General features: G+C 34.9%; 2 protein-coding genes across 3 annotated transcripts in view; both read left to right on the top strand.

The window, feature by feature from the left end:
• The window catches only part of LOC147078414 (protein dissatisfaction-like), a 107,780-nt gene that overhangs the window by 80,103 nt on the left and 1,025 nt on the right, over positions 1 to 26,652 (top strand). Inside the window, exons 4-7 of the mRNA XM_085960469.1 lie at positions 8,990 to 9,333; positions 11,162 to 11,293; positions 25,456 to 25,695; positions 25,834 to 25,915. Of these exons, the coding sequence (XP_085816595.1) occupies positions 8,990 to 9,333; positions 11,162 to 11,293; positions 25,456 to 25,695; positions 25,834 to 25,915 (798 nt within the window). The remainder of the gene's footprint in view (positions 1 to 8,989; positions 9,334 to 11,161; positions 11,294 to 25,455; positions 25,696 to 25,833; positions 25,916 to 26,652) is intronic.
• On the top strand, positions 16,949 to 20,259 carry LOC147078415 (uncharacterized). 2 transcript variants are annotated; one of them, XM_085957030.1, is made up of 5 exons: positions 16,949 to 17,003; positions 17,108 to 17,172; positions 17,548 to 17,681; positions 18,011 to 18,193; positions 18,285 to 20,259. In XM_085957030.1, the coding sequence occupies exons 2-5, from the start codon at positions 17,121 to 17,123 to the stop codon at positions 18,903 to 18,905; spliced, it is 990 nt and encodes a 329-aa protein (XP_085813156.1). In that variant the 5' UTR covers positions 16,949 to 17,003; positions 17,108 to 17,120; the 3' UTR covers positions 18,906 to 20,259. The 2 variants fall into 2 exon arrangements, with proteins under 2 accessions (XP_085813156.1, XP_085813150.1); XM_085957024.1 differs by lacking the exon at positions 16,949 to 17,003 and having other exon boundaries at positions 17,048 to 17,172; positions 18,285 to 20,244.

Genomic DNA, 26,652 nt, shown 5'->3' with positions numbered 1-26,652 from the left:
ACTTCCGAATGTTATAAAATATTATGTAGCTGATTTTTTCGATCGTGTAGTTTTATAAAATTATCAATCTGGAGCTTGAACCCAGGATTGATTTACTGTCTGAAATCCGTAGGCAGAGTTTATACTCCGTATACTAGCATTCCGGTATTTCTTCATATTCGAACAAATATGACGTGGTGTGGGACTTATTATGTCCCTATCATATTCAACTATATACACGTATAATTTATTGAATTAGGAACTAACGTCAGTAGAAATAATGTATTATGTACCCCTTATGATTTAACTATATATATATATATATATATATATATGACTAACTACCCGGCGAATGTGGTGTGGTGTGAGAATTGCTATTAGCTTTGATAGTGATCTAATAAATAATTAATGAAATAATAATAGGAGTTAATTATCTTGTTTTATTATTTATTAATTATAAGATCCATGAAATGTCTTGAATCGTTATTAGCTATTTAAGGCGTAGACGGCAGCTTGTCTAACGAAATGAATGGCGAACAAATGTAAACAAATTATATTTGCACATTAGACTAATGACCTGATAAGCTGAGACATCTGATGTCTGTCATATTTTTAAACCACAAAATAAAATAAAGTGTATTGAATGTTGTTTACATTGCTTATCTACAATACGCAAATACGTAAGTAACACTAGCTGTATTAAAGTAAATGCTCAGGCTGTGAGAGCCACAGCTTGCAATTTAACACAATTTATTGATACTCTATATTTTAAGCCATTTTAACGTTATTAATATAATTGGTTATTTCAATTTAACGTAACTTGACATTCTATGCATCTAGGGCTTAATCTGGAGTATTGAGTATTATGTTAACTTATCTGTATTATTATATATTTTATAACCAGGAATAATAACATAATAGGTGTGATAACCTAAGTATTGAATGATTCTCTCATCTCCCGCGTAGGTATGCGTTCTTACTATTGCATACTAAGAATTTTAGAGAATGAATACCCAGAGAGTAAACTGCACGTCGTATAAAATGAACTTCCGAAACAGAATACGTGTATGCATTGCATGTAATGAATTCAATATATTTGTATTATTTGAATCATCATTTACTTGGTAGATTTCCATTTTATAATTGATTATAGATATAAATTATATTATATTCTACTGGATGTAAAATTTTCACTGTAAAAGTATTGACAATGATACTTACTATTTGAAGATTTTCTTAAAACTATTATATTACTTTAATTATACGTTAAGTCTAAATCTTTCCGGTGTCACAAAGTTAATAGGTACACTGTTGGTTTATTAACACTGGTAATTTGAATGCTAATTACATTATTTATAAGTAATATGTTTTTTTTCAGATTATTATTTCAAAATTTATTATTCTAATAATTATTTATCATTCTATAAGCTGTGATAGCATCTACGCTATATTTAACAATGCATGCGAAGAACGTGTTATATAGTACCTGATCGACTGCTTATGGCTCCAAATAAATGCACCCAGGGCCGTAGGCAGTGCATAGGTCCTAGGAATATTTTTTAGGCCCTACGACATCTGTAGTGCCTACAATTAATAGTTCACCGAACAAATGAATTATTCATCACCTGCCATTAAAATTTGAAATGTTTAAAATCAGTCAATCTACTGCACACCGATAATTATTGTTAGAACTACTTTTTATCTAAGAACCACTTTAACCCAATGAACAATTACATTATACCTACATGTATCACCTATAAAATATATACACATTATATTGTGATAAGTTTAATTATCGCGTTGATAATAAAACGTAAAATCCTAGATATACCGATATTTGAATGTTCCTGTTTACTTGCCATTTAAGTGAAGTTATGTATATCTATCTATTTAAAACATCTGACAAGGTCAGGTGAAAATAAAATTTGTTTTAAAAATAAAATAAATAGATAGATTCTAAATTAATGTATACATTCAGAAAACTTGTTACCAGCATTATCACCAATTTGTGCAGAAATCATTATATGGCACTATGGATTTTTTTACCATCATCGTTAAAATAGTAAAAACTCTTCAATATCTGGTGAATATTTACCTATTCACTAGTTTATTTGCTTCGAATGCTTCATCTGTAGTTCTGGGCCTGTCCAGTTCCAGCAGGAAATTAGAACTTTCACATTGAATTTTACAAGCTTTGCTTCTTTTTATCATCTCAGTATCAAATTACAGAATGAAATGTTTGTATACAGAGTTTGTCGTTCACTCTGACTTAACCTTAGATTTGCGTTCTTCAAAATGCATCTGCCAAGTGAGTTCTCATCAATTTACAATGATGCTCACATTCCTTTTCGTAGGATATTGTACGTTTTCTTGCCATGTTCTCAAATAATCCTTTTTCAATCTGTTTAAAAATTTGCTAAATAAAAGACTACTATAATATTTTATTGTAATACACAAGTAAATGCCAATATCATAAACTGTAATATTGTATTAACAATATGTGTATGTTATTAACAGTCCTCCTGCAAATTAACCTATGAAAAGCTAATTATTGGTTGTAATCGTTCTTTTTAGGTAATAATTTAGACAAAATATACCCCGCTAACCTGTTGCGAGTCCATAATATACATTGTATCAGAAACAGTTGACAGGGTTGCATGTTGCATCGAAAATTACTATAAAATTTGAATAAAAAATATTGTAAAAATTTCAGACCGAAGACTATAAAAATAAAAGTGCCCAATGCCTACCAAGGTCTTAGGACGGCTCTGAATGCACTCATATCAGTATTTTTATTGATTTTATTCATTGTAAATATAATATCTAAAAATAGATCAAACAAAAATAATTTTTCAACCAGCAAAATTTTCATAATATTTAAATAATTATAGTATAATAAAGCTTAGCATTATATTAAAACTATTTCAGACGGTACTTCAGTGAAACGGCAAATAATTTTCAACTATAGGTGCGACGAAATTTCGGACTGGCTGGCAATCGGAAAGCGAAAGTCGAGCTGTGAGCACGTCAATTTGTTTTGTGATGGCGACGGGGGAATTAATTCTTAAATCGTGTAAAGATGACTAAAAAACGATACCCATTTAAGTACTTGAAAAAGAAAACATGTCAATGAATATATTATTATTAGTAGTAATAGAACAATAAACATAACATTAAATGGACGCATGTTGACTTTTTTTGACAAATTATGTTTTGTTCTGCACGCGTCATTTGCACAATCTTCGCGTCGCGTAGTCACGATCGTTTTAGACCGTGCCCCAGCTGAAGAGAGTTATATTTTTTTTTATAAAAATGTAGATATTATATCGGTGATATTATTGAAATTTATAGGTACATACTAGTTATAAGAGAGAACAGACATACATTTGAATAGTGACCATCAGGTCAATTATACAAAGTGTTGGAGATGGTGAATTTAAAGGAAGCAGGTGAGTTATTGAATTGATCAACGGCGGAGAAATAATGTTTATAATTAAAACAAGAGCGTCGAATGAAGGAGTTCCGGCTGAAATTAGAATCATGGAAACCCACCCTTTGGAGTAGGTTTGGCGAAAAATACTGGTCTGATGGAAAACGTCGACTTTCTGAAAATAGTACGTACCACAAAAAAACGCAGTGGTCGAAATGGAGTTTGTGATATCGTTTATGTTATTATAATATGAATCATAACTGTAAGTTATATCTTTCTATGACTGCATATATGTAGTATGTCTTCAAGTAGATTTCCATCTTGGATAAAACTAAAATACTTCCCAAATAATTTTATTGATCGTATTTAGAATGCAAGTAGAATGAAGAATTGTACTTAGATATCTTTTTGATAATCATGAAAATAAATAACGATATAGGTCTACCTACAATATACAATATTTAATTCAGTATAGTTATATAGAATAAAGAAATACATAATAAACTGTTTCGATTTGATTTTTTTCTTTAATCATGAATGTGATAGTTAGAGAGCGGTTGAATCTATGCGCGGACCTTTCTACCCGCATTTCACCTCACTACTCCACAGTTGCTATCCGACCACTTTATCTGATTATTTCCGAGAAGTTATAATATTACCTTGGAATTTTGGAATCCTATTGAGGATAAATGAGACTAAATTGGTAACAACAATATTCTTATAAACGGTGTAAATTTCATCAACATTGTTCTAGTAGTTTTTGAGTTAATTATAACAAAAAAACAGACAGATAAACAGTTAAATAGCTTGTCGTAGTGCATATCATTAAAAATCATGAACAGACCATTATATATATATAGATTAGCAGTCTTAAGCCTCAATTACATTGAGCTTCTTTACGAGCTGTTTATTGGCGAATTTAAAAGTGGGCGATTCAGCTACTGCGATTTGATGATTACACACAAAACTTTCCATTCGCTGAGAAACCACAAGCCAGTGACTATTTTGACAGAACGTAGTTCGTTTTTTTTTACCGGGAGGTTGATACTGCGCTCTACTGCGCAGACGCAGTAGGCCCACACGCCGGCGTGTAGCGTGTAAAGTTGACCGGCTTTCAACTTTTCTCGGTAGAGTGTTTACAACCTGTTTATTAGCTTATTCGATGATTATACTGGGCGACTTTACAAGCAGATTGTAAATTCGCCAATAAACAGCTCGTAAAGAAGCTCAATGTAATTAAGGCTTTACCAATAAATTTATTTTCCAAGTTTACCTACATCTTATCATACCATATAATGTTGTATACAATGAATTTACTATCCATTAGGTTGGTAAAAACACATTGTCCCGAATCCAGTGGATGCGTGTTCGTCTCATGTCCGGCGTTATATTTTTTTCAAATTATGTACCTATGTTAAACGTTAAAAGGGTAAATTATGAAAATTACCATTCAAAACATTATCTGGGTACTGTCATTTTTTATTGACAGTGTAAATGTGAGAAGTCTTTTGACTCGACTGGCAGAAATGAGAAGGATGGTTTTATTCCCCGCGATATTATGGCCACTGACCGCCAGTTTCTCATTCCGCCGGGAAGCGTCATCTGCGAGCACAAAGCGCACCTTCTCATGCGAGTCCTGTAAGCCGATTTCCAAACGTCAAACAAGAAGGGGAGCTTATATTATTTTATATCTATCTGAGAACCACTCTGTATTCTTGATACAATTGTAACTTTATAAATGACAATAGCGTATATAATAATATGGCTTATATGTAGAAAAAAGTTATAAACATAATAAAATTTGTAACAAGATTATTAATAAAAAAATATTTATTACATGCCTATTTTATATTATTCACTATTTTATTCAAACGTTATCGATCTAAGCTATGCTTAAATTCTATTTATATTCTATTCTTATTCTACTAAAAAATATATTTTTCAGAAGATAAATAAAATATAATTTAATATTTATTTGAAAATATTACAACTTCCTCTCTAAATCTAGCATTTAGTTAAAAAGTACTACCTACGAAGCCTTTCGTGTCCGGAAACTTGTACGTTTGCAGTTCGCCGTATTACACTTCTCGGATATACGGCCATATTATATTAAAGACAGTCCAACCTCTTTGTGTCGCATAGTACTGACATAAATTCATGTCTAAATAAAACACGGTTCTTGTCGGTTTACACTTTACAGAAAGCCGGCAGCAAATGAATTTTTAAAATAGCCGATATATTGGATTTTTAGGGTAGGTTAGGTTGGGTATTCATTCTTGAATTCGTGAATTTTGCCAAAATCAGCTTTGAAAGTTTAATTAATGTTCATATTGAATCTAATAAAATTGGAAACCGTGTAGTATACGGTCATCTTATTCCGATAGAAAGCTCACGGCGAACTGTGTCACGGTGAAATGTTTTACGTACAATTTACACATAACCGAAGCATTTTTGGTCAGTGTCGAAAACAGGTCACACTATTACATGACTCAAGTCACAAATAAAGGAACTTACAGAATGTTGCGTTTTTAATATTTACTTAAAAACGTTAATATTTCTTTAAGAACAAATGAACCTATGAATAATTAATTATGACTATTTTTTCCAATTTTGTTTTGAATTTCGAACATAAAACAAATCAAAATACATATGAATGGATATTTGTCAGCTTCTTTATTCACCCCTTTTTGACTAAAATATGTCTCCTTCTGTGTTAACACGAGCGCATTTTGATATAGCAATTCAAAAGTACTGGACTATTTTCATTTCATTATTCAGAGCTACTGATCTTTAAAGGGTCGAATTCTTTATTAATCTCGTAGATTTAATTCTCAATTGAATGATGTTATCCATTGAGTATAAAGAGATTTTATATTATATGGACCAAAATTTACATTATATGTCCACATTAAAGAGACCGAACACTAGTATCTACTAGTTACTACAGTACGTCATACGAGTATAATTCGGTTATACGAATTGTTTGTATAAAAGTATCTGATAGTGTTTCTATAACATTTTAGTGTAGTTGAGTTGTTAACTATGGAAAAGTTTAATATTCTCTGCGTTTGCTGTAAATATTGAAAGCTTTGTTTATAAATAATAAAAAAGTAGACATGTTGATGACGTTTTAGTTGGGTTACCTTCTTACTTATATACCTACGTAATCAGCGCTCGAATTGGAAAATTTTACGAACCGGAGCGCTTGATAATTTTATGAAAATATTAACGTTGTTATCTAATTGTATATGTATTTTATAAAAATAAGTCTGTTAGATTTTTTATTATATGACATATCTAGCTCAGGTGGTCAAATTAATATTTCCACGAGACGGAGCAATAATTTTGGAAATTTTATGAACCGGAACGGCGCTCTGGTGCGTTCCGGTCCATTTTGAGCCCTGTACGTAATGTAATTAAAGGTTTTACGCGTTTGTTCGTCTAAAGTCTAAACAACGATGACTTACCTACTAACTGTATGCTTTACTGTATATAATATGTATACAGTAATACAGTATGTGGCATCCGGTTCATAGATGCAGTAGATACGGAGCATCCCTAGAACTAATCGATAAATAATAAAATTATGTAATAATAGGTAGGTACTATGTATTTTTTTTACAATTATATATTACAAAAATATGTCATTCAACGACTGCCCGTCAAGATTCAGTTAGTTACAAAATCGCAAGAAGATAACGTATTAAAATAGTAAGCAATTGGTATGTATGTTTTTTCAATAGACTCCCCACAAGCAAAGTCACCACACGCTACTGATACATAAATATATACATGGTCAGGTTGTTTGGCGGACCCTCCCACATATCGTTAATGTTAAGGGCAGTGTGATGTTCTACAGTAGCGTTCCCAAAATGGTATTCCGTGGTAGAGTAATCAAGGGTTTTCCGTGTATTTTTAACGATTTTTATATTTTTAAATAAATTCATTTCAATTATTGAGTTGTTGGCAATACTACTACATGACCCTTTGCCGTATTGGATAAATAGCCACTTTTATTAGACAGGAAATAACACATCAAAATTAAATATAACATAAAATTCTACGCGTGAATTATCATTTAATTATACCAATCATCGTATCACATCAAATTGTATTACATATCTTCTTATTTTTATGTTATTACTCTTTAAGGAAACGTGAAACGTTCCTTTCTTTCCTTTAAGGAACTCAGTGAAACGGCAAAAAATTTTCAACTATAGACGTGACGAAATTTTAGACTCGCTGGCAGTCTGAGAGCGAATGTCGAGGTGTCAATACGTTAATTTGTTTCGTGATGGCGACTAGGGTATTAATTCTTAAATCATGTAAAGATGACTAAAAAGTTACCTATTTACTTTAAAAAGAGAACATGACAATGAATATAATATTATTGTTACTAATAGAACACGTTAAAGTTCCCACCACAACCCGTCATATATGCACAGCCGTGGATATGCACGGCCGCTTTCTATGACGCTTTAAACGTGTCTGAAAGAAGTGATTTTAAGTGCTCATTCCGTCCCGAGACGGAGCCGCACGGGACTGATGCTGCAACCATGCACCGTAGTGCTTAAAGAATAAAGTTATGAAAGAATTTGTTGACTGGCTCTGCTGTCCGCTGACGTTAAGCGCTATAAACAGAACATTAAATGGACGCATGTTGGATTTATATGACAAATTATATTTCGGTCGGCATGGGTCATTTGCACCCGAGACCCGCAATCCGCGCATCGCCTAGCCACGATCTTTTTAGACCATGCCTAAACTGAGGTATAGCCTTAAGTGAACTAGCGCCACAGGCGACTTTTTTTACTATTACAGTAAATTTGTAGTCTGTGTTCTTATCTCACTTAACTGGTTAACCCACCACACCGGGCCCCTCCTAAACCCTGATCCCCAGGCAAGAGCCCTGTCGCCCCCCCCCCCCCTCTTGTGGGGACCATGCATATTGATATATAAACTTTATCTATAAATATTGAAGGATGTTTTCTTAGAATCAAACAACAATGCTCGCGTTTATACCACACTGAAAAATAGGTACATCCATTATATCTTAATATACAAATATAACACCAAACACAAAAGTATATTTTTGTATGAAGGACTAATGAATTATTTAATAGTCCAACAAAGTTCTTACAAAAATAAGAAAATAGAAAATCAGGGTTACATAAAACCAATACATTTCTATTTTACTATAAATATCAGTATAAAATTGATTGATACAATACACCAATGCATTAGTTTTGTACTATTTGTGATGATTCCTAATTTACGTCTCATTGCTACCGAGTCTCCCTCATATAGTTAATCAATAGTTATTGACATGACAAGAACCCTAGGACATGACGTTAAACCTAGGGAAATTGGACAACTTCGTAATATTATGGATTGATAATAGTAATATTTGACAACTATTTTCTGTTTGAATAAAAGGATTTTGAATATTACATATTGTATCGTACAGAACTATATTCTTTCATAACAATAAGAAGATTAAAATATGTGGTATCTCATTTTATAATTGCATGCTTTATTAAAAACTGTTTTCACGATAGCACCTTTTAATAATATCAACAGCAGTTCAACACGAGCGTGGACCTCGCAAGCCGAAACTGCACCCCGGCACCTTGATGGGTCATCCAAACATGTCGCACCATCTTCCGCCCAAGGAGCCAATGAAGCTATCTCCACCCGGCCACCCTAAATTCCAGCTGCAAGCGTCTCCAGGATCAATGTTCTCCAAGCCCATCAGCTTGGGCGGGTCCAGTCTGGGTGGATCTAGCTCGTCTGGTCCTCCTTGCAGTCCAATAGGATTGCAATCAGCTCTGGACCAGCCTCCGCCTTCATTCTTTCAGCCTCCGGGATCGCTGGCTCCCCCACCAGCGCTACTTCATATTCTTATGTCAGCGGAAAAATGCCAGGTGAGTAATTTATAAAGTTTAACCTTTTCATAGCCAGCCAAATTTTACTAAGTGGATACCTGTAGAACAGCTTTTTTTGAATAAAATATATCATATGAGAAATATATGAAATATATGAAATACGCATATAATAATTAACAATTGTGAAACCTTATCAAATTGACACGTTTCTCTATTTTTTACTCAACAATTTCACACTAAAATAATAAATATCGGTTTGAAAATATACATGAACTACTACAAATCTTGCTATGACGTCGAAAAGATCTTCGCTTATGGCCTAACGGTACATAAAATCTAAATTATAAAATCGAATAAACTCGATCGTGGCACTTACATGGTTTGTGCCGTAGCATGCCTCTACGGCGACTAAAACAACTTTGGTAATCGAGGCTAAAAAACGAAATAGTTTCATTTAACACGCATCAAATATATTATTATTTACATCCACCAATTGCATCGGTAATTATTCCAATATTAAATATCTATTGACGATTATGTGTGTAACGAGATTGCTCCCAGGAGCGCATTTGCGTCTTAATAGTATTTTTAAAAGTGAGCATATTATATTGTGCCTAAAACGTAAAGTTCTGAAAAAATTGTGTGCCAATAGAACTTACAATATGCATACAAATCATGGACCATCAATAAATCGTACAAAAGAAGTCCATAAACTACGATTAGGTCAACGTGGCATGGAAAAGTAATAAATAAATAACTATGGGGCATGGGCCGAGAAAAGTGGATCTATCCCGGCTGATTATGATGAGATCATCGATAAAGAGCATAATAGAACAATTTAGTTGATTGCCTCGACTGAAAAAATGAATTTTTCACATAACCCTTGATATAAATCTGTATACTTACTTAGGTTATAAAATAATTAGGATAGTTTTTATTTACATTCAAATATGCACAAGGAAACTCTTCCGAATTACCTTGAAAATTGCTGTCATCCATAGGTAACGTGATGTAAATTATTGGTAGGCATGTACTAACTTCTTTGATCAACTGAAGTTGCGTTTTAATGTTATACTATACTATCTAAATGAGGCTAATCAGACAAAACAGAATAGCCAGAGGCAAAATGAAACATTCATTTTTGTCGTATCTATTTATTAATTAAATACTTATAAAACTTAAGTTTAGATTATCAAAATCAAGCAGATAAACTGAAATTTTTACGCCGAATGGCCAACATGCAGTGATTATATATAATTAATAAACTTAAGTTTTATAAGTATTTAATTAATAAATAGATGCGACAAAAATGATTGTTTTATGTTTCCACTGGCTGTTCTGTTTCTTCATGGTCTGTTTATCCATATTCTGTTTATTCATGTTGTGTTTTATCGTGTTATGTTTTGCCCGGTTATCAATATATTATATACACTGATGAATTATTCAATAAATATTAATTGGTCAATCTAAAACAGCAATTTGTCGGAAATCTGCCGGAAAAATTGTTTCAAAAATTTCACTTCATTTACTTGTATTGAAAAGACGACGCATTATAAAAATATGTTTCACCTCTACGTCCACCTATTGTTGGATTAGGAAACCTTTAAACAACATTTTAGTACCTACACAAAATGACGACACATTTGACTGAAGAATAGTATGTATGACGAATAATGAATTATCTTAGTTTATTGATTATAAGCGGTGTATGCACCTTATAAAGACTATTTTTATATTCAAGCAAGTGGATGGTTTTTCTTATATTAAATTATGATGTGGGCAATAATACGATTGCGAAGTTAGACAATAATGTATTGTGATATACTTGTCTGATCGTCCGCTTGACATTGCGTGACATGTATTGTAGCCTGTCGGCGGTTATTCCCAGGAGTTGGTGTGGAGTGCCAGACAGCTGCAGCTTCAGGGAGACCCCACCAGTCTACGCCCTCCTGCTCCGCCGCTTTCTTTGAACCTCGCACCCACATGGGAGATACTACAGGTTAGTATTCAACTGTTATTTTTATAACATTTCAATTCAACAGACAGAGTAAATAGTAAATAGTGCAAACAATACATAGATATATTTTATATTTAATAGCTACTTAGTACGTCGTTATTATACATAAGATTCAATATAAGCAACAGCTAAATTGTTTGCAATGTCAGTGGCGGTTTCTCCAACAGACGCAGGAGGCACTCCCTCAAAAAAAAAAGAAAACACCTGAAACTATAAATTATTAGTAGAAATACGTTATGGTAATTAAAATAAAATAAAATTAGTACAGAGTACTTACGTAATCTACACTAACTGTCCAGACTGTTATTAAAATGTCTTTATTTTAAATGACTATATATTTCGGTGTAACCATATTATATTCTATGTTTCTGAAATATTTATACTTATTTTATATACCTACCCGATCGTCAAAATGTTTAATGTATTGTAAGTAGTCTGATACAAAACTATTACAAAAATGAATGCGATAAATAATATCAAAAATTAGTGCATTATTAATTTGAAATAAATACAAGATAAAAAGAACTTTTTATGTACCACGTTTTTGAATTTTCTGTTGAATCATATAAACTTGACAATTCTACGTATTAATAAATACTTTTTTTTGTACTTGATAGAAATATTGAATAAATATAGAACACACAAGAAAAAAATTGTACTGGACAAACAAGAATACGAGCTAATAAAAACGTGGTAAAAAATAGAACAGCGTTTCACAGGACTTTTATTTTAAATTATACCGTCCCATTCTTCTGTTGCAATATTTGTAATATAAAATGGTACCCGTTCATCTAGTCGTTTAGGTAAATATTATAAATATACTTAGTTATATTTTTAGTTATTTATTATCAATGGTTTTATAATATTATATAAATAATATAATTAATCAACTCAAGCAGTCATTACCAAAATGCCACCCTTTACATTCGACAGGCGACATGACTTTCCGGCGGTCACGTGGCACTCAAAACAGAGCTTTTCATTGGCCAGTGGGAGGGTTGACTTATCGGCGGCACGCCTATAAAACTTTGACGCACTCAGCTTTCGACGCACCGGCGTCGCGGCGCCGTCGGAGCTTTGGCTTGGTGACTTGTAGGCTTTCCCATTGGCTGGTGGCAAGGGCCAACTGGTACATCATTTGGGAGTTTTAAATCCCAAGTGACACTGTCTTGTGTGTCAAACATTTTACTGGTAATTTTAATGAGTGGAGACAAACCAAAATCCTGGGTTTTAGCAATGTTGCCTGATTTTTCCATTTACTGTATATAAATATTTCTTATATCACGTAATTTTGATGAATTACCATTACTGGAACCAAACTGTAATAATAATGACGTAAAAAATCATTTAGTTTGAGATAAATGAATCCAAAGATTTTAACCATATAGCGCCTGTACACTTACATGGGTTTACTTGCACCAATAGTATGTACATTTTAAACTCTCGCGATAATAACTGTTTATACGTAAAAGTGCTCACTCGAAGTTAAGAATAAGCGAGACGCGACGTTGCCATTTTATTCTACTATTTGACAGTCGTGAAATTCTGTAAACCTCAAAATAAGTCTCTGCGTGGTGTAGTTCATTTTTTCCGGCAGGTTCGCCACTATTTCTACTACGCAGGCGCATATATCGAACAAATCCCATCTGTCGCGTGAAAATTCAGAAGCAATCTTGCAACTTGCAGGATAATACTCAGATAATACATTTTCTTGTTATGGTCGCGATAATACGTACTGTCAGCAATAAATCCATGGACGTGTAAACGGGGTATTACGAAACCACCCCACAAAACAACGAATGTAGAAATTGAATTTATTTGGTGGAGATAAGATAATTTGATTTATCGATTCATTATAATAAATGTAGACAGGATATACTATTACTGAAAATAACGGATTCTTGGAATTTCGTGATTATTTATATTTAAAAAATGTGAACAATTGTGTAATAATTAAAGACAATGATTCAAGAAAGTGGTGTTTTTAAAAAAAATCACAGGTAGGTTGGTACCTGGTAGGTACTCAAATCAATCTGAATTGCGATTTTAATAAGTGTTGTCTACTTTATCATAGTATTATACGACTATACGAGACCGTTTGATTTTCAGTTTATGTAAAATAATACATAAGCTGTAACGTGTAAAATAACACCCAAGGTGGCCGCGCGGCTTAAGCATTGGACTATAACGCCGTGGGTCCCAGGTTCGAATCCTGGGTCTGGCAAGTACACATATTGTTTTTCAATTTGTGTGTGTCAGGGTATGGACCTAATAGGTTGAGCAAGTGGCTGACATCCATTTCTCGTAAAAAAAAAAATCTGTCAATACAAACCTCTACTCTGTGGAGGCCCATATGATCCTATTAGGATCGGACATGGTCGAAAGAAGAAGAAGAAAATAATATAATCGATATTATTTATAATTTATTATTCGCAAGCATAATAAACAAATTGTCTCTCAATGTAAAATATGTGTAAGTATATAGTTTGGTACAGTTCGGTTATGAGGAATACAGCGGCAAACACATTTTGAAAATAGCCGATATACTGGATTATTTGTTAGGTTAACCTAACCTAACCTAACATAACCCAACCTAACAAATAATCCAGTATATCGGGTATTTTCAAAATGTGTTTTCCGCTGTATTCCTCATAACCGAACTGTACCACAAGGGTTGTTGCCGCCCATATATACCTATATATGAAAATAAAACAATAAATGAAATGTTAAAATATGATTTTCTGTCGTCAAAATATTATACTTATTACATATTAAAAATATATTGTATATTTAAAAGTTGATACTTTGCGTATACTACTGTATAATAATTTGTGTATTATCGTTAAATTAAAAAAAAAATACCCAATACAAGGAAACCGAAACTAAAATTGTTTTATATCATCAGTTTGGTGGATATTAGGAATTATCCGCAAGAATGACACTAATTATTATCTTGGTAACTTAATTAGTTGGGGCACTTATCCAGTAATGAGATGTGTCACAAATCCCACTCGATCGAAACTTTTCCATGGATTTAAACCAGAATGCTTCGTATGCAGTAAAAATAATTTAATAAATAGTAGGTACTTTAAATATGTATTTTATAACATATAACATTGAATTATTTATCCTCTTTTAGTGTAATCAAATATACAAATAAAAGATTAGAAATTAAAGTGAAAGTGTCAAGTCGTTACGTTAAAAAATATTTCTTAGAATAATTATCATCAACATACCGTATAATTCCATTCAATTATTGTAATTCATTCATAAAAGTTATCATTTTTCTTTGAAGAATAATATAAGTAATCTACCCATTTTTATCAGGAATGGCGATAGCGAGAAATTACTAATTATTTTAATTCTTTAATAGGAAGTACCAAGCATAGAGATTATTGGATAATAATGTGTGAATGATAATAATATAATCCTAAAAATATTCATGATCCAGTGACGTCCGTAGGCAAACTTATAATGCCACCCCCCCAAGTCTTAAATTGTATGCAAATTTGTTAGGTACCCATCTACCTCAACAGACAACTGCATCAACAATATTTTAACAAACATGGACAGGTTTGGAGCCCTCCTTATAAAAAATTGTCTGTACGATAAACCGCCATTGAGTAGGTATTACATCTTCTTCTTCTTCTTCCACGGCGCTACATCCCGGGGTGGGATTTGGCCTCCTCCACAACCGCTCTCCACTCACTCCGGTCTCTCGCCACACTTCTCCAGTTACCGGGTCTTCCTATATGAAGCCAGCCCACTTCTACGGCGTCAGCCCATCTCCTTCTTGGACGGCCTCTGGGTCTCTTCCGTTGGGGTAGCCACTTCGTCATGATCCTTGGCGCTCTAACTTCAGGCATTCTCTCCACATGTCCCGCCCATCGTAGTCTTTGGGACTTACAGTATCTTATGATTGTTTGCTGTTCAATCAGCTCTTCCAACTCATGGTTCATTTTTGTTCTATAGTTCCCATTTTCCAACGTGGGTCCAAAGATTTTGGGGAGTATTTTGCGATCGAAGACAGCTAATTTGTTTTCCTCGTTTTGAGTTAAGCACCAAGTCTCACAGCCATAAGTGACCACTGGCCTTATAATTGTTATATAGGTATTACAATACAACAATAATATAGGTTGCCAGGATTGTTATGCTTCTGTTATTGTAACATGTCAGCACTTTCTAATGAAGCGACAGCATCGTCTGCTTCATGGAAAACCAACCTCCACCGCTCTCAAACGTTGTAATATTCGTATACGTTCCTTCACTATTTTAAACCTATTTGGTTTCTTCATTTGTATATTATGTACGAAATAGAAACACGAAATCGTATCGTCACCTCAATACTACAACTAGATAACTCTGATTTTGGTAATTGTTGGGAAAATCAAATTTAAACTTTACTTGATTAACATAAATCTAGGCTATAATTTATTATTATGTAAAATAAAAATGTAAAATTGTGCTTGTCTAATTATGAACAATTAAATAATGTTCAATTGTATGAAAAAATATTGTAGATATTATATTTTTGTGGGTTTCATGTATGGTGTGGATGAAGAAGTCGATATTTGGTAGTTGCTCCGATGGATGGAGGAGCGAGTTTTATTTGCAGTGTAAACATTCGGTACAAGAGTATGTTACAGTAGTTATGTTACAATTACTTATTATAGTGTTCCGAGGTCTGAGTCTCGGTAGAATGAGATGTGCGGAGCGATACAGATACTGAGATACTAACAGAAGGCCAATTCTTGAATGAAGCACTACAGCGCTCGAAATGGAAAAGTTTACGAACCGGAGCGCTCGACAAATTTTCTGAAGATATTTACATAGTCATAGAATCGTATGTGTATTTTATAAAAATAAGTGTGTCAGATTTTCTATTCTATGGCCTATCTAGATCAGATGGTCAACATATTTTTTCCACGAGACGGAGCGATAATTTTACAAATTTCACGAGCCGCAACGGCGCTCCGGTGCGTTCCGTTCCATTTCGAGCCCTGAAGCACTACCGAAGTATACTAGAAGTGAGTGTCAAACCTGCTACCAGCAAGTTCCAGCCTGCTTCATAATGCGATAGTGTGTCCTCCGACGCTTCCGCGGAAGTATACCGCTTCGCCCTGTGTCCAATAATGCAACCTAATACCTATTTGCCAAAAATCGGGTGTACATTTATGATCGCCTAAGAGTTTGCATTATATTATTGCTATGCCCTCACAGCAGCGTTGCCATGTCTACTGAAATTTCAGTAGATCTACTGATATTTTTGGCAATATACTGAATCTACTGATATTTTCTGAAATCTACTGATATTTCTTCATTTCACAAAATTCCCACCAGCCGGGAAAAAAACTAGCCATCTTTGAAAACTTGGGAATCTGCGGCCCGCGGCGAAATTTTTTCTCCTAAAAAAACGAGCCGACCATGAAAAATAGGGAACCTGCGGCCCGCGGCGAAATATTTTTCCTAAAAAAAAACAAGCTGACGATGAAAATATGAAAATTTGGGAACCTGCGGCCCGCGGCGAAATATTTCTCCTAAAACAGAAATCTACTGATATTTTGTCGAAACTACTGAATTTTTTTTACACATTCTACTGAAATTAAAAATTTTGACTTGGCAACACTGCCTCACAGGCTCACTGACAGCAAAATTTGGCGCGCAGAGTAGTTTTATATCAACAAATACGTCGGTAAGTGAACATCATTTGAACATTTATTTCGGATATATTGTGTCTCTTTTATAGAATAGTATCTAGAAATCATACTAAAAGTGTATTTATTTATTCCATTACAGACAGAAAGGAAAAATGGCAATTGCGAATCGTGTGCAGATGGAAATGCTGGTAGAGTTAATGGAATGTAAGTACTTACACAAAATTTTTATTCATTTCATTGTAAACATATCTCGTATACTCGTAAGAAATGTACCCTACTAAAATAATGCCAACATGTGGTAGTACAAACATACAAAATTAAATTTAGATATTAATAAATAAATAAGCGAATAAATATAATATTAGTTAGACACGTACCCAAATCACCAGAGTCTGAGATGCCATTTGGTTGATATGTCTGACACATTTGGTTTGTACCATTTAGTAATACCTCTACGCAGATGTATTATTTTCACACCATTTTTTCTATGCTATTATTGTACCCTTCGCTACTGTAACTCAAACTACCTTAACCGCAATGACGATGTGAAATACTATAAAATTACCCTATTTTCCTTAGTGCATCCTGAACTCGTCGCAGGAAGGATATCCAACGACCTCACCTGCATTGAAATCGAGAGGCAGTGGAGGGAGATTGCAGTGCGACTCAATGCTTGTGGGGGTGCCACGAAAACATGGCGAGATTGGAAAAAGGTGATGTACTATTACTATATAATATGTTTAATAATTATTAATTCTTCGATTACCAGCTGTTTTCATAAATTAAACCACGTCTTTTGAAAGTATCCCAAATGTCACTGCCGTGTACACAGTACTACAGTCTGTATTCTATAAACTGGCATACACGTCACACGGAAAGCATTGTGCCATCGCGTTGAACTGTTGCAAGCTTTCAATGGGACGGAACGAGATGGATGCGGAGAAACTGGCACGCCAGCTTATAGAAGACAGACTTTAGATTGTTAGGTAGGTAGTAATATATTGTTGAAATTGAAAAATTAAAATTATTATTGTTTTAAAAGGTATGGAAAGACACACGGCGCAACACGAGGGCCAAAATGGCCAAAATCATTATATCGCCGAGGAAGACGGGAGGCGGCCCGCCCTGTAGAATCCAGCTGTCTGCTCTCCAGAACCGAATTTTGGCTCTCTTACAGCCAATAACGGTTACTGGCGAGCACATTGGACAGGGGAGCTTCTCTGGGGTAGGTCATTCATAAAATTCTATATTGATTAACAGTATAAAAGAATTCATCCGTCGCATGTTTACTTATGATGATTACATTTAATTTACAGGTGCGTCATGATGTCCTGTCGCGTATTGGTGCCGCTGCAACTCCTCCTTCTGCAGAAGTTAGTGCCGCGGAGTACTCCAGCAACAGCATGCGGAGCGTGCACCCTGCAACTCCTCCTTCTACAGAAGTTGCCGGCAACACCATGCAGAGAGTCGGGGCTCGGAATATGTCACCATGTCGAGTGACATATTCCGAGTCATCAGATGCAGACATGGAAACCCCCGAATGTGCAATCTCTGCGACACCACGGGCCACGGCTGGAACTGTTGCACAGGAAGACAGTGCTGCCTTCACGAGAGTCCATGTTGCTACACGTGAAGGCAGTGCTGTCTTCCCAGCAACAGTGAGAACTCGCAGGCTCTCGTCCCAAACTTCTGTGGCAACGCAGACAATGGGTCCGGTGCCCGTGTTGAATACCGCCGTAGAGTTGCTGACCATCAACGTTGCTGCGCTCAGGTTTGACATGGTGGCTCTCAGCATTGCAACCAAGTCAGAGACGCAGGCTCTGATCGGTGCAGTCAGATCAGAGATACAGGCTCTCAACGCTGCAACCAAGTCAGAGTTGAGCGCACTAATATTAATGCTCGGTGCGAAAATTGACAATCTCGGCAATGCACCGTAATCACTTCTTTGGGGTGGTTGTCGCTATTTCGGGGGTTTCACAGAATCATAATTACCGTGTTGAGCCGAATATAAAATAAGATTTTGTAAGTGATCCCATGTTTTATCAGAACTTATGTTTAATGTATATGGCGATATTATGCTTGTTCACCATGTATGAATACACCTGTTTATAATCAACTGTGAAACATTATTTTATATTCGTCTCAAAACAGTTTTTTCATGTACTTAATACTCGAAAGAATTCAACTTCCATAACTTTTAAATGCCTTAAAGCCGCGTTGACACGATCCAAGTTGACTTGGACCGAGCGCCATCCGAACTTACTCGTACGAGACATCTTCATACTAAGTATTCCTATCCAAGCTACTCGGAACGCGTTCTACTCATCCGAGCTATCTCGGATAGGAGTAATTAGTATGAAGATGTCTCGTACGAGTGCGCTCGGTCCAAGTCAACTTGGATCGTGTCAACCTGCGGCTTAAACCAATAATTATTTGTTTAGTTCTGTTTCAATGCAATGTTTTATTTAAATGGAATTGTTTAATGAGTATTTATGTGTCTGCATCTGTGATTTTTCCATGGTGTCTCTAGTTTGTTATGAAAATGTGCAAATCTTATGCAAACCTATATTAGATTTAATGATTTTGTGTGTATAATCGGTGTATATAAAACATTTTTTGAGAGACAGGATGAAATAAAATTCCAAAGTATATTGAAACAATCATTTTTTTATTGCTTTCACATTTCACAAGAATATTGAAATATTTTAAAAATATTCTAATATTAACATGGGTATGAGAATCATAGTTTTGATTTTGAAGTATGTGTCCGATGCATATCGTCGTTGAAAACCTGGTAACTTAAAATTTTACAGTATTGAGTTTTTTACTTATTTTATAGCCATTTTGATGAGTTATTACGGCGTCTAACTCATATGTGGTATTTATTTATAGTTACTGAGATATTTAAAAATCTCTTTATTTTAAACCAAAGCTCACCACTTATCATTATACTCTTTAATTTGGGTGCTGGAATTATGTTATTATATATATAATATATCGTCGGTATAAGCCGCGTTGACACGGTCCAAGTACGATCCAAGTACACTCGGACCGAGTGCCATCCAAGCGCACTCGTATGAGACAGCTTCATACAAATTACTCCTAACAATCCTTGGAATAATTAGTATGAAGCTGTCTCATACGAGTGTACTAGGATCGTACTTTACTTGGACCGTGTCAACGCGGCTTTAAATGTATTATCGGTATCAGTTTTTGTATGTCGTGGAACTAGTACTAAAAAATTGTGTTTTATTTGAATTAATAAAGTACATTGATATTAAATCACCATGATTTAAATAATGTGAACATTCCTGACTGTAATTGTTATATTTAACCATTTATGTACCTATTTTGGTTTTCATAAATAAATTTTTTGATAAATAAATGGTTTTATCCAAAATACAAACATCTTTTTTCATAATTGTTGAAACATCCGACAAACTGTTTTTAATATTTTCATTAACACCTACCATTAATTGTGATTAATTAGTGATAATACCCTCACCTTAACGTCCTACTTCGCTGAGTCCAACAACATCCCAGTGGATATTCGTGAGCCCTTCTTGTAACTCTACAAGTTTGGCATCGCTGGAAATGTTATCGCGTTATACGTAGCAATGGTCATCTGTTGGCAGCCTTTCCCGGGTCTCCGGGGATTGTTAGCACCCTCTGCCTTCCTTCGCTGATCGCTGCTGTGATCAGTGTCAGGTTGGCCTCTGGAAAATGAGGGCCGGGTTTTAGAAGTTTTCGTTTTCATTTTGAAGGTTTTGGACATAACACACCACGCTGTCCAGACGGGTTGGTGTGTGGTTTTTCTGTCTGGGTGATCCTTCCCGTAGCCAAAGGTCTCTTGTTTTAAGGCACCAGAGTTTCGCCTTGCACCCTTCTCTATTAGCTACAGATATGCTGCGTTATACAGCACATTATCTTCATTGTCCGGGGGACGCCGCACGGAGGCTAGAGATAGGATTTGCTGACTTTCTTGGACAGTGGCGTCTCAACATTTTTTAGAAGTATACCTATTGGCATCAGTATACATCATTGAGGTCATAGTCAGCCTTTGCCCCCCCTGAGCCTTTGCCCAAATATATATCAATTACGAAGACTAAAATTACATCGGTATCCATGAATTTTGTGTTTGAAAATATGACATAACTTTAAAACCATAAATGCATTAACCATTTACACTCCGTAACTTCATCATATGAACACCACACGGCACCTCCTCCCCGTAGTTTGTCAATCTTCTTGTGACATCACGTGAGTTATGAACGCCTTGGAATGTCAGCGAGCTCTGTAAACTGTAAGTTTATAATGATTGGTAAAATAATACAGCCTAGTTATGACGTATCAATTAAGTTGAATTATTCCTGGCAAGTAATATTGATTGAAACTTTGAATGATATTAAGTTATGTATAATGATTCATTAGAAACAAATTAAAAATTTCCCCAGAAACATTTGAATTCAATCATGCTAGTTTATTAAAAACAATATTATTTTACGTACAATTCTTAGCGCACGAGGTGTTGCATTATCCCGCCTCTGATAGCCCTCGCTTCATTCAGCAGACGGTTCCTTGATGCGCCTTGCATCTCCTCAGGCAGGATTCCCAGAGACTCCTCATGGTCGTCTGCGTAGATAGTGTGTGCTGGCATAGCGACTGAATGATGTATGCACATATTATGCAAGACAACACAACTATTTATTATCCTGATAGCCTTTTGAGGGGTGTAATGAAGCACTCGGTGTTTAAGCAAGCACCTCCATCTTGCTTTGAGAACTCCATTGCACCTTTCCACGCAAGATATGGCTGAACTTTGCACTGTATTGTAGTGTTGTACGATTTGGGTAGCAGGATTATGTATCGGGGTCATAAGCCACGGCAAATGGGTATAGGCACAGTCACCTGAAATATATAATAGGAAGATATAGAGATAATCACTTTCCGGTGCAAACATAGCATATGAACTTCCTTAATGTGGCAGGTAACGTTAGGGAGTGTTTTGTGGAAACCGGTGATCAAATAGATGGGTAATTGAATACTGGGTCAGCAAACTCACAAAAAATCTTTTTTTATTGTGGCTTCTACAATAAGTATAGATAAGTATTTCACTAACCGAGTAGCCATGTTGTTGCATGTTGCCTATGGACGACTTCCATGACACTCCCAATATGAGACATTTTCCAGATGTGAGCGTCGTTGGTGCTCCCCGGAAACTGTGCATTCACATTTAGAATGCGCAACTTCGCATCACATACCTAACGAGAAAGGAGATTGAATAGGATTAGACAAATTTATGCAATATTTTGATTTATATAATATTTTTATTAATTTGAATAGTTAACTTACCAATTGCACATTGATTGAATGATATAGTTTTTGGTTTACGTATATATACTACCGGCGAAGAGGATCATTAGCAGGTGGAGCTACGATAGCCACATGTGAGCAGTTGACAGTCCCACATACACCCGGGAACCCGTATCTATTGTAAAATCTGAAAACAAGTAAACATTATTTTTTTATTTTAATTTGGCACAAATGATAATTTGTGTGTGGAATATTAATTAATTTAAGAATATACTCACTCTTGTTTTATAGGTTCCAAATTGTCAGTAGGAAATACCACCCATTCGTTCAACAAATGATCATTAATGGCCGTTGTCACTTCTTGGACGGCTCTGCTGACAGATGCTTGGCTGATCATAACCGTGTGCTCATCGCCGACACCCGTTTGGTAATTACACGTGGCCAAGAATCGGAGTGTCGCTAAAACCTACACATAAAAAACAATGATAAGGGACAAACATTTAATATATTTTTCATTGCATATATACATAGACATCAAAGTTCACCACTCACCTTAGTTTCGACGCTTAAAGCCGATGACCTGGATGGAGATGCCATTGATTCTTCCAACCTGGTAATTAACGTATCTGCTAATCTTTTCGATAACCGAAAACGTTTCACAAACGAGTTGTCGGTCATTTTGAACGCATCCGTCCGATTACCGAATTATGACTGCGAGACTTCCATTTTGGAGATGTAAAATAACCTAAAATATCGTAATAACATCATATTTAATCAGTATTTCCTACCTGTTAACATTGCGTTACAAAACGTACATAGCGAGAAACGTCTCCATTATTAGAATATTCAATACAAGATACAACAATATTTTACAAACTAACTATTACAAAATCACAAAAGTACCTACTTAAATGACAATTTAAACACAAAATAATACTTTCAGCGGTAATAGTTGTGTAAAAGATAGAAAAAATAGAATAACAGCCTGCTCACTACGTACAAATTTTTGACGTTCAATAATATGTCAAAGTCAAATGGAGAGTTACTAGCGCCTCTATCGGCAAAGCGTGTATAGTTAAATTGCATACTGTACTCGAAACCACCGGTCGACTTTTAATATACTTCGTTGTAGTAGGTTTGCGCTTAGGTTGTGCGACCGGTAATACTGCTTCATTCGTGAATCGCCCTCCAGACCGGGAACTTATATTCGAGTGACATGTCTAATGAATTATGATCCGCTATTTATTGGCGTATGATACACCCCTGTTACAGGCGGGCTTCTCCCGGTGTAAAATAATCATTTAGTAGTCATAAGTCGAAACGTAACCCTGACCTCTAGAAACGGCTTCATAAAACATCTAATCTGATTCCTTGCTCAATTACATAATTTTTTTTTATTCATAAGTAAAGGCCTTCGTCCGGTGTGTGAAAATCATATACTGGGCGGAGGTGTAATTGAGATAAATTTAATTTGATTTAAAAAGTATAAATGATGATGGATGAAAGAGATAATTTTAAGAAGACTAAATATAATGTATAAAAGTATTTAAAGCTAATAAATTTTGCCGGCAACGTTAAAATCTCCGCGCGCCTGCGCCGAGATGGTCCTCGTGATTCGTCAAATCAAAAGGATCACGCGATAAAATTTGGCCAATCACGAGAGTCCTTTTTGCTGGTCGGCGTGGGTACGGGGAATTTAAAAAGAGAAAGAAAAGGGAGTAAGCGTCCTTTGAAAACCGTGTACGGACCTGCGAAACTGATTGTAAAAACAAAATATGTAAAAGACTACAAAATAACGTTGTCCAACTAAATATTAAAATATATAACGCTAAGACCCGCACAAGAAAGACTTAGTGTTTTATTTAACCTAACAAACATAAATATATCGTTCTTTTTTGTGAATCCGGGGTTCGATGGACACCTGAGCTAGCCGCTTGAACCCCGGACATCTCACGTACTTACTGACAATCAAAATATCTTGAAAAGAATATTTAGGAAATAATTATTATAATTGAGTCAGATACTACATATGGAGTTTACGTCATTGGATATGGCTGACAATGTAGGAAAAATGGATATTGCAGAAATTATAATTGCAGTTAGCTATTTACTGAGTTTGCCATAATTGGACACTATGGGAAATGGATATTATGGAATTTATAATTGCGGTCAGTTATTTAATATCGCCGATCAATTTGCTGACACGGTTTGGGTTGTTTATCCCCATATATTATTTTATTTATTTAATGCATTTATGGTTTTAAAGTTATCTAATAAGTTTCAAACACAAAATCAGTACATTTTGTAGAGAAAGAAATGTACAATCATATTCATTAACTCAAAAGCAGTGAAAATCAAGTTATCTAGTTGTAGTTTTGAGGTGACGGTATGAAAATTATTAGTACCTAGGTATTCATGCCAAAGTGTTGGTCAGGAAGACAAGTATCAATAGGTACTTACTTTCTGATGCCGTTAAAGGTTAAATCGTCGTGTTTGAACTGTCGGCGAAAAAAAATTGTCCAAAATGACATAGGTGTTGGGTCACTACTGTGGTGTTCGATGTGTGGGTTGAGGATGATGATAATGATGTCTAAGATGTAGCAGGGGTGAGTTTTATTAGCAGCGCATCGATACAATAGTATATATACAATGACAGTACATATAATCTACTGAGATAGTTACGAGCCAGGTACTTGGATTCGAGTGACATTTAGATAAATCATTATTCGTTATTTATACAATCAAAAGTAACACATAAACATTATATTCTAGTATATAATTATATTGGACTAATTATAGAGTCAGCGGTTTAAATCGAGTAGCTTGTGAAATTTTATTTATTATTACAGTCATAAGAAAATATGATACTATGGGAAATGATTATTCGGCTAATTATCCATTGCGATACCGTATTTAATATCGCCAATCAATCTGCTAGTCCAGCTAAGAGCTGTTTACTAGAATATGATTCGCTGGGAATATATTATTGCAGAATAATTTGATACATTAAAAAATAGATATTTGATCGCTACTATACTACAGCTACATAGGTATGGAAATCCTGGTTCGTTGATACCAAATAATTATAGATTTCTTAATCGAATTAAAATAAATTGGTAGGTAGGTACATTATTTATTTTCTTCTGAAAACTGACAAAATGACTTATCACCCAGGAAACTACTGCGCGCCTACTGTTCATGGCAGTCCGTTGGGTGCGCTGCCTGGCCCCCTTCCAGACACTCTCCCGGCGAGACCAGACACTTCTGCTTCAGGAGTCGTGGAAGGAACTGTTCCTCTTGCATCTTGCTCAGTGGTCCGTGCCATGGGAATTGGGGGCGTTGCTGTCGTGCCCGCAAGCCAGGGACCGTCTGCCAAGGGATCCCATTACTGACATGGAGATCAAAACTATCCAAGTGAGTATTTGTCCTCATTATATTATATTTTAAAAAATCTTGGTTTTTTTCATTATATTGCCTAAACTTGATATAAAATCTTCTATCGATTGGTACGTACCTATATTGATTTTAGTGATTTATTTATACCAATTTCAGGAAATACTTTGCCGCTTCAGGCAAATTTCACCAGATGGCAGTGAGTGTGGCTGCATGAAAGCTGTTGTCTTATTCACACCTGGTAAAAAAATAATTATTATGTACCTACTACTAGAGTGGCCGCTACCTAACCTTGCTATTTAGAATAGATTTTTTTGAATTAAAACGTGAGTAAACAAATCAAGTGCTTGGAATTTACTAATACAATTATACGGCGTACATGAGTAAACCAATCAAGTGCCTGGCTTTTACTAATACAATTATATGGTTGCGTATACACCCAAGTCCTAGTCACTGTGTACAATGGCAAGGTTATCTGGAGGATACTCTACTACTACCTAACACTAATATTACAGTCTTTCCAGTTTTAGTTTACAAATTTCACATATTATTTCAAATGTGCAACATTTAGTATCATAACGCAGCCTAAAATGGTCGCTAAGAATATTTTTAATAAAGATGCGTGCTTCATCGATAATGTTGCTACCCATACTATACTTTTAGTCCGGCCAATCCAGCCATTAATTAAGTATATTTTTCATTTCAATTACAAATATAGTAGGTAGGTACATATTTTTTGATAGAATTTTATAACATAGATAGGAATCGCAAGAATGGATCGGTAGCTTAATTAGTTGACCTGGAAACTGAAAGATATCTGTTTGAATCACACCCGACCAATTTTTTTCTATTATTTTTCTAATAGATAATAATATAATGTTTCTGTGGTTTTTCAAAACTACGTATTTAAAAAAAAAATGTAAATTCTTAAATCATGTGCCTAGTCCTTAATCACAATTTAAATAAATACATGCAAAT

Source organism: Rhyacophila brunnea, unplaced genomic scaffold (assembly GCF_057557595.1).
Source record: "Rhyacophila brunnea isolate RB1 unplaced genomic scaffold, BYU_Rbru_1.0 scaffold_11, whole genome shotgun sequence".
In the NCBI taxonomy this organism is placed as follows: Eukaryota; Metazoa; Arthropoda; class Insecta; order Trichoptera; family Rhyacophilidae; genus Rhyacophila; species Rhyacophila brunnea.
This window is presented reverse-complemented; position numbering and strand designations above follow the sequence as displayed.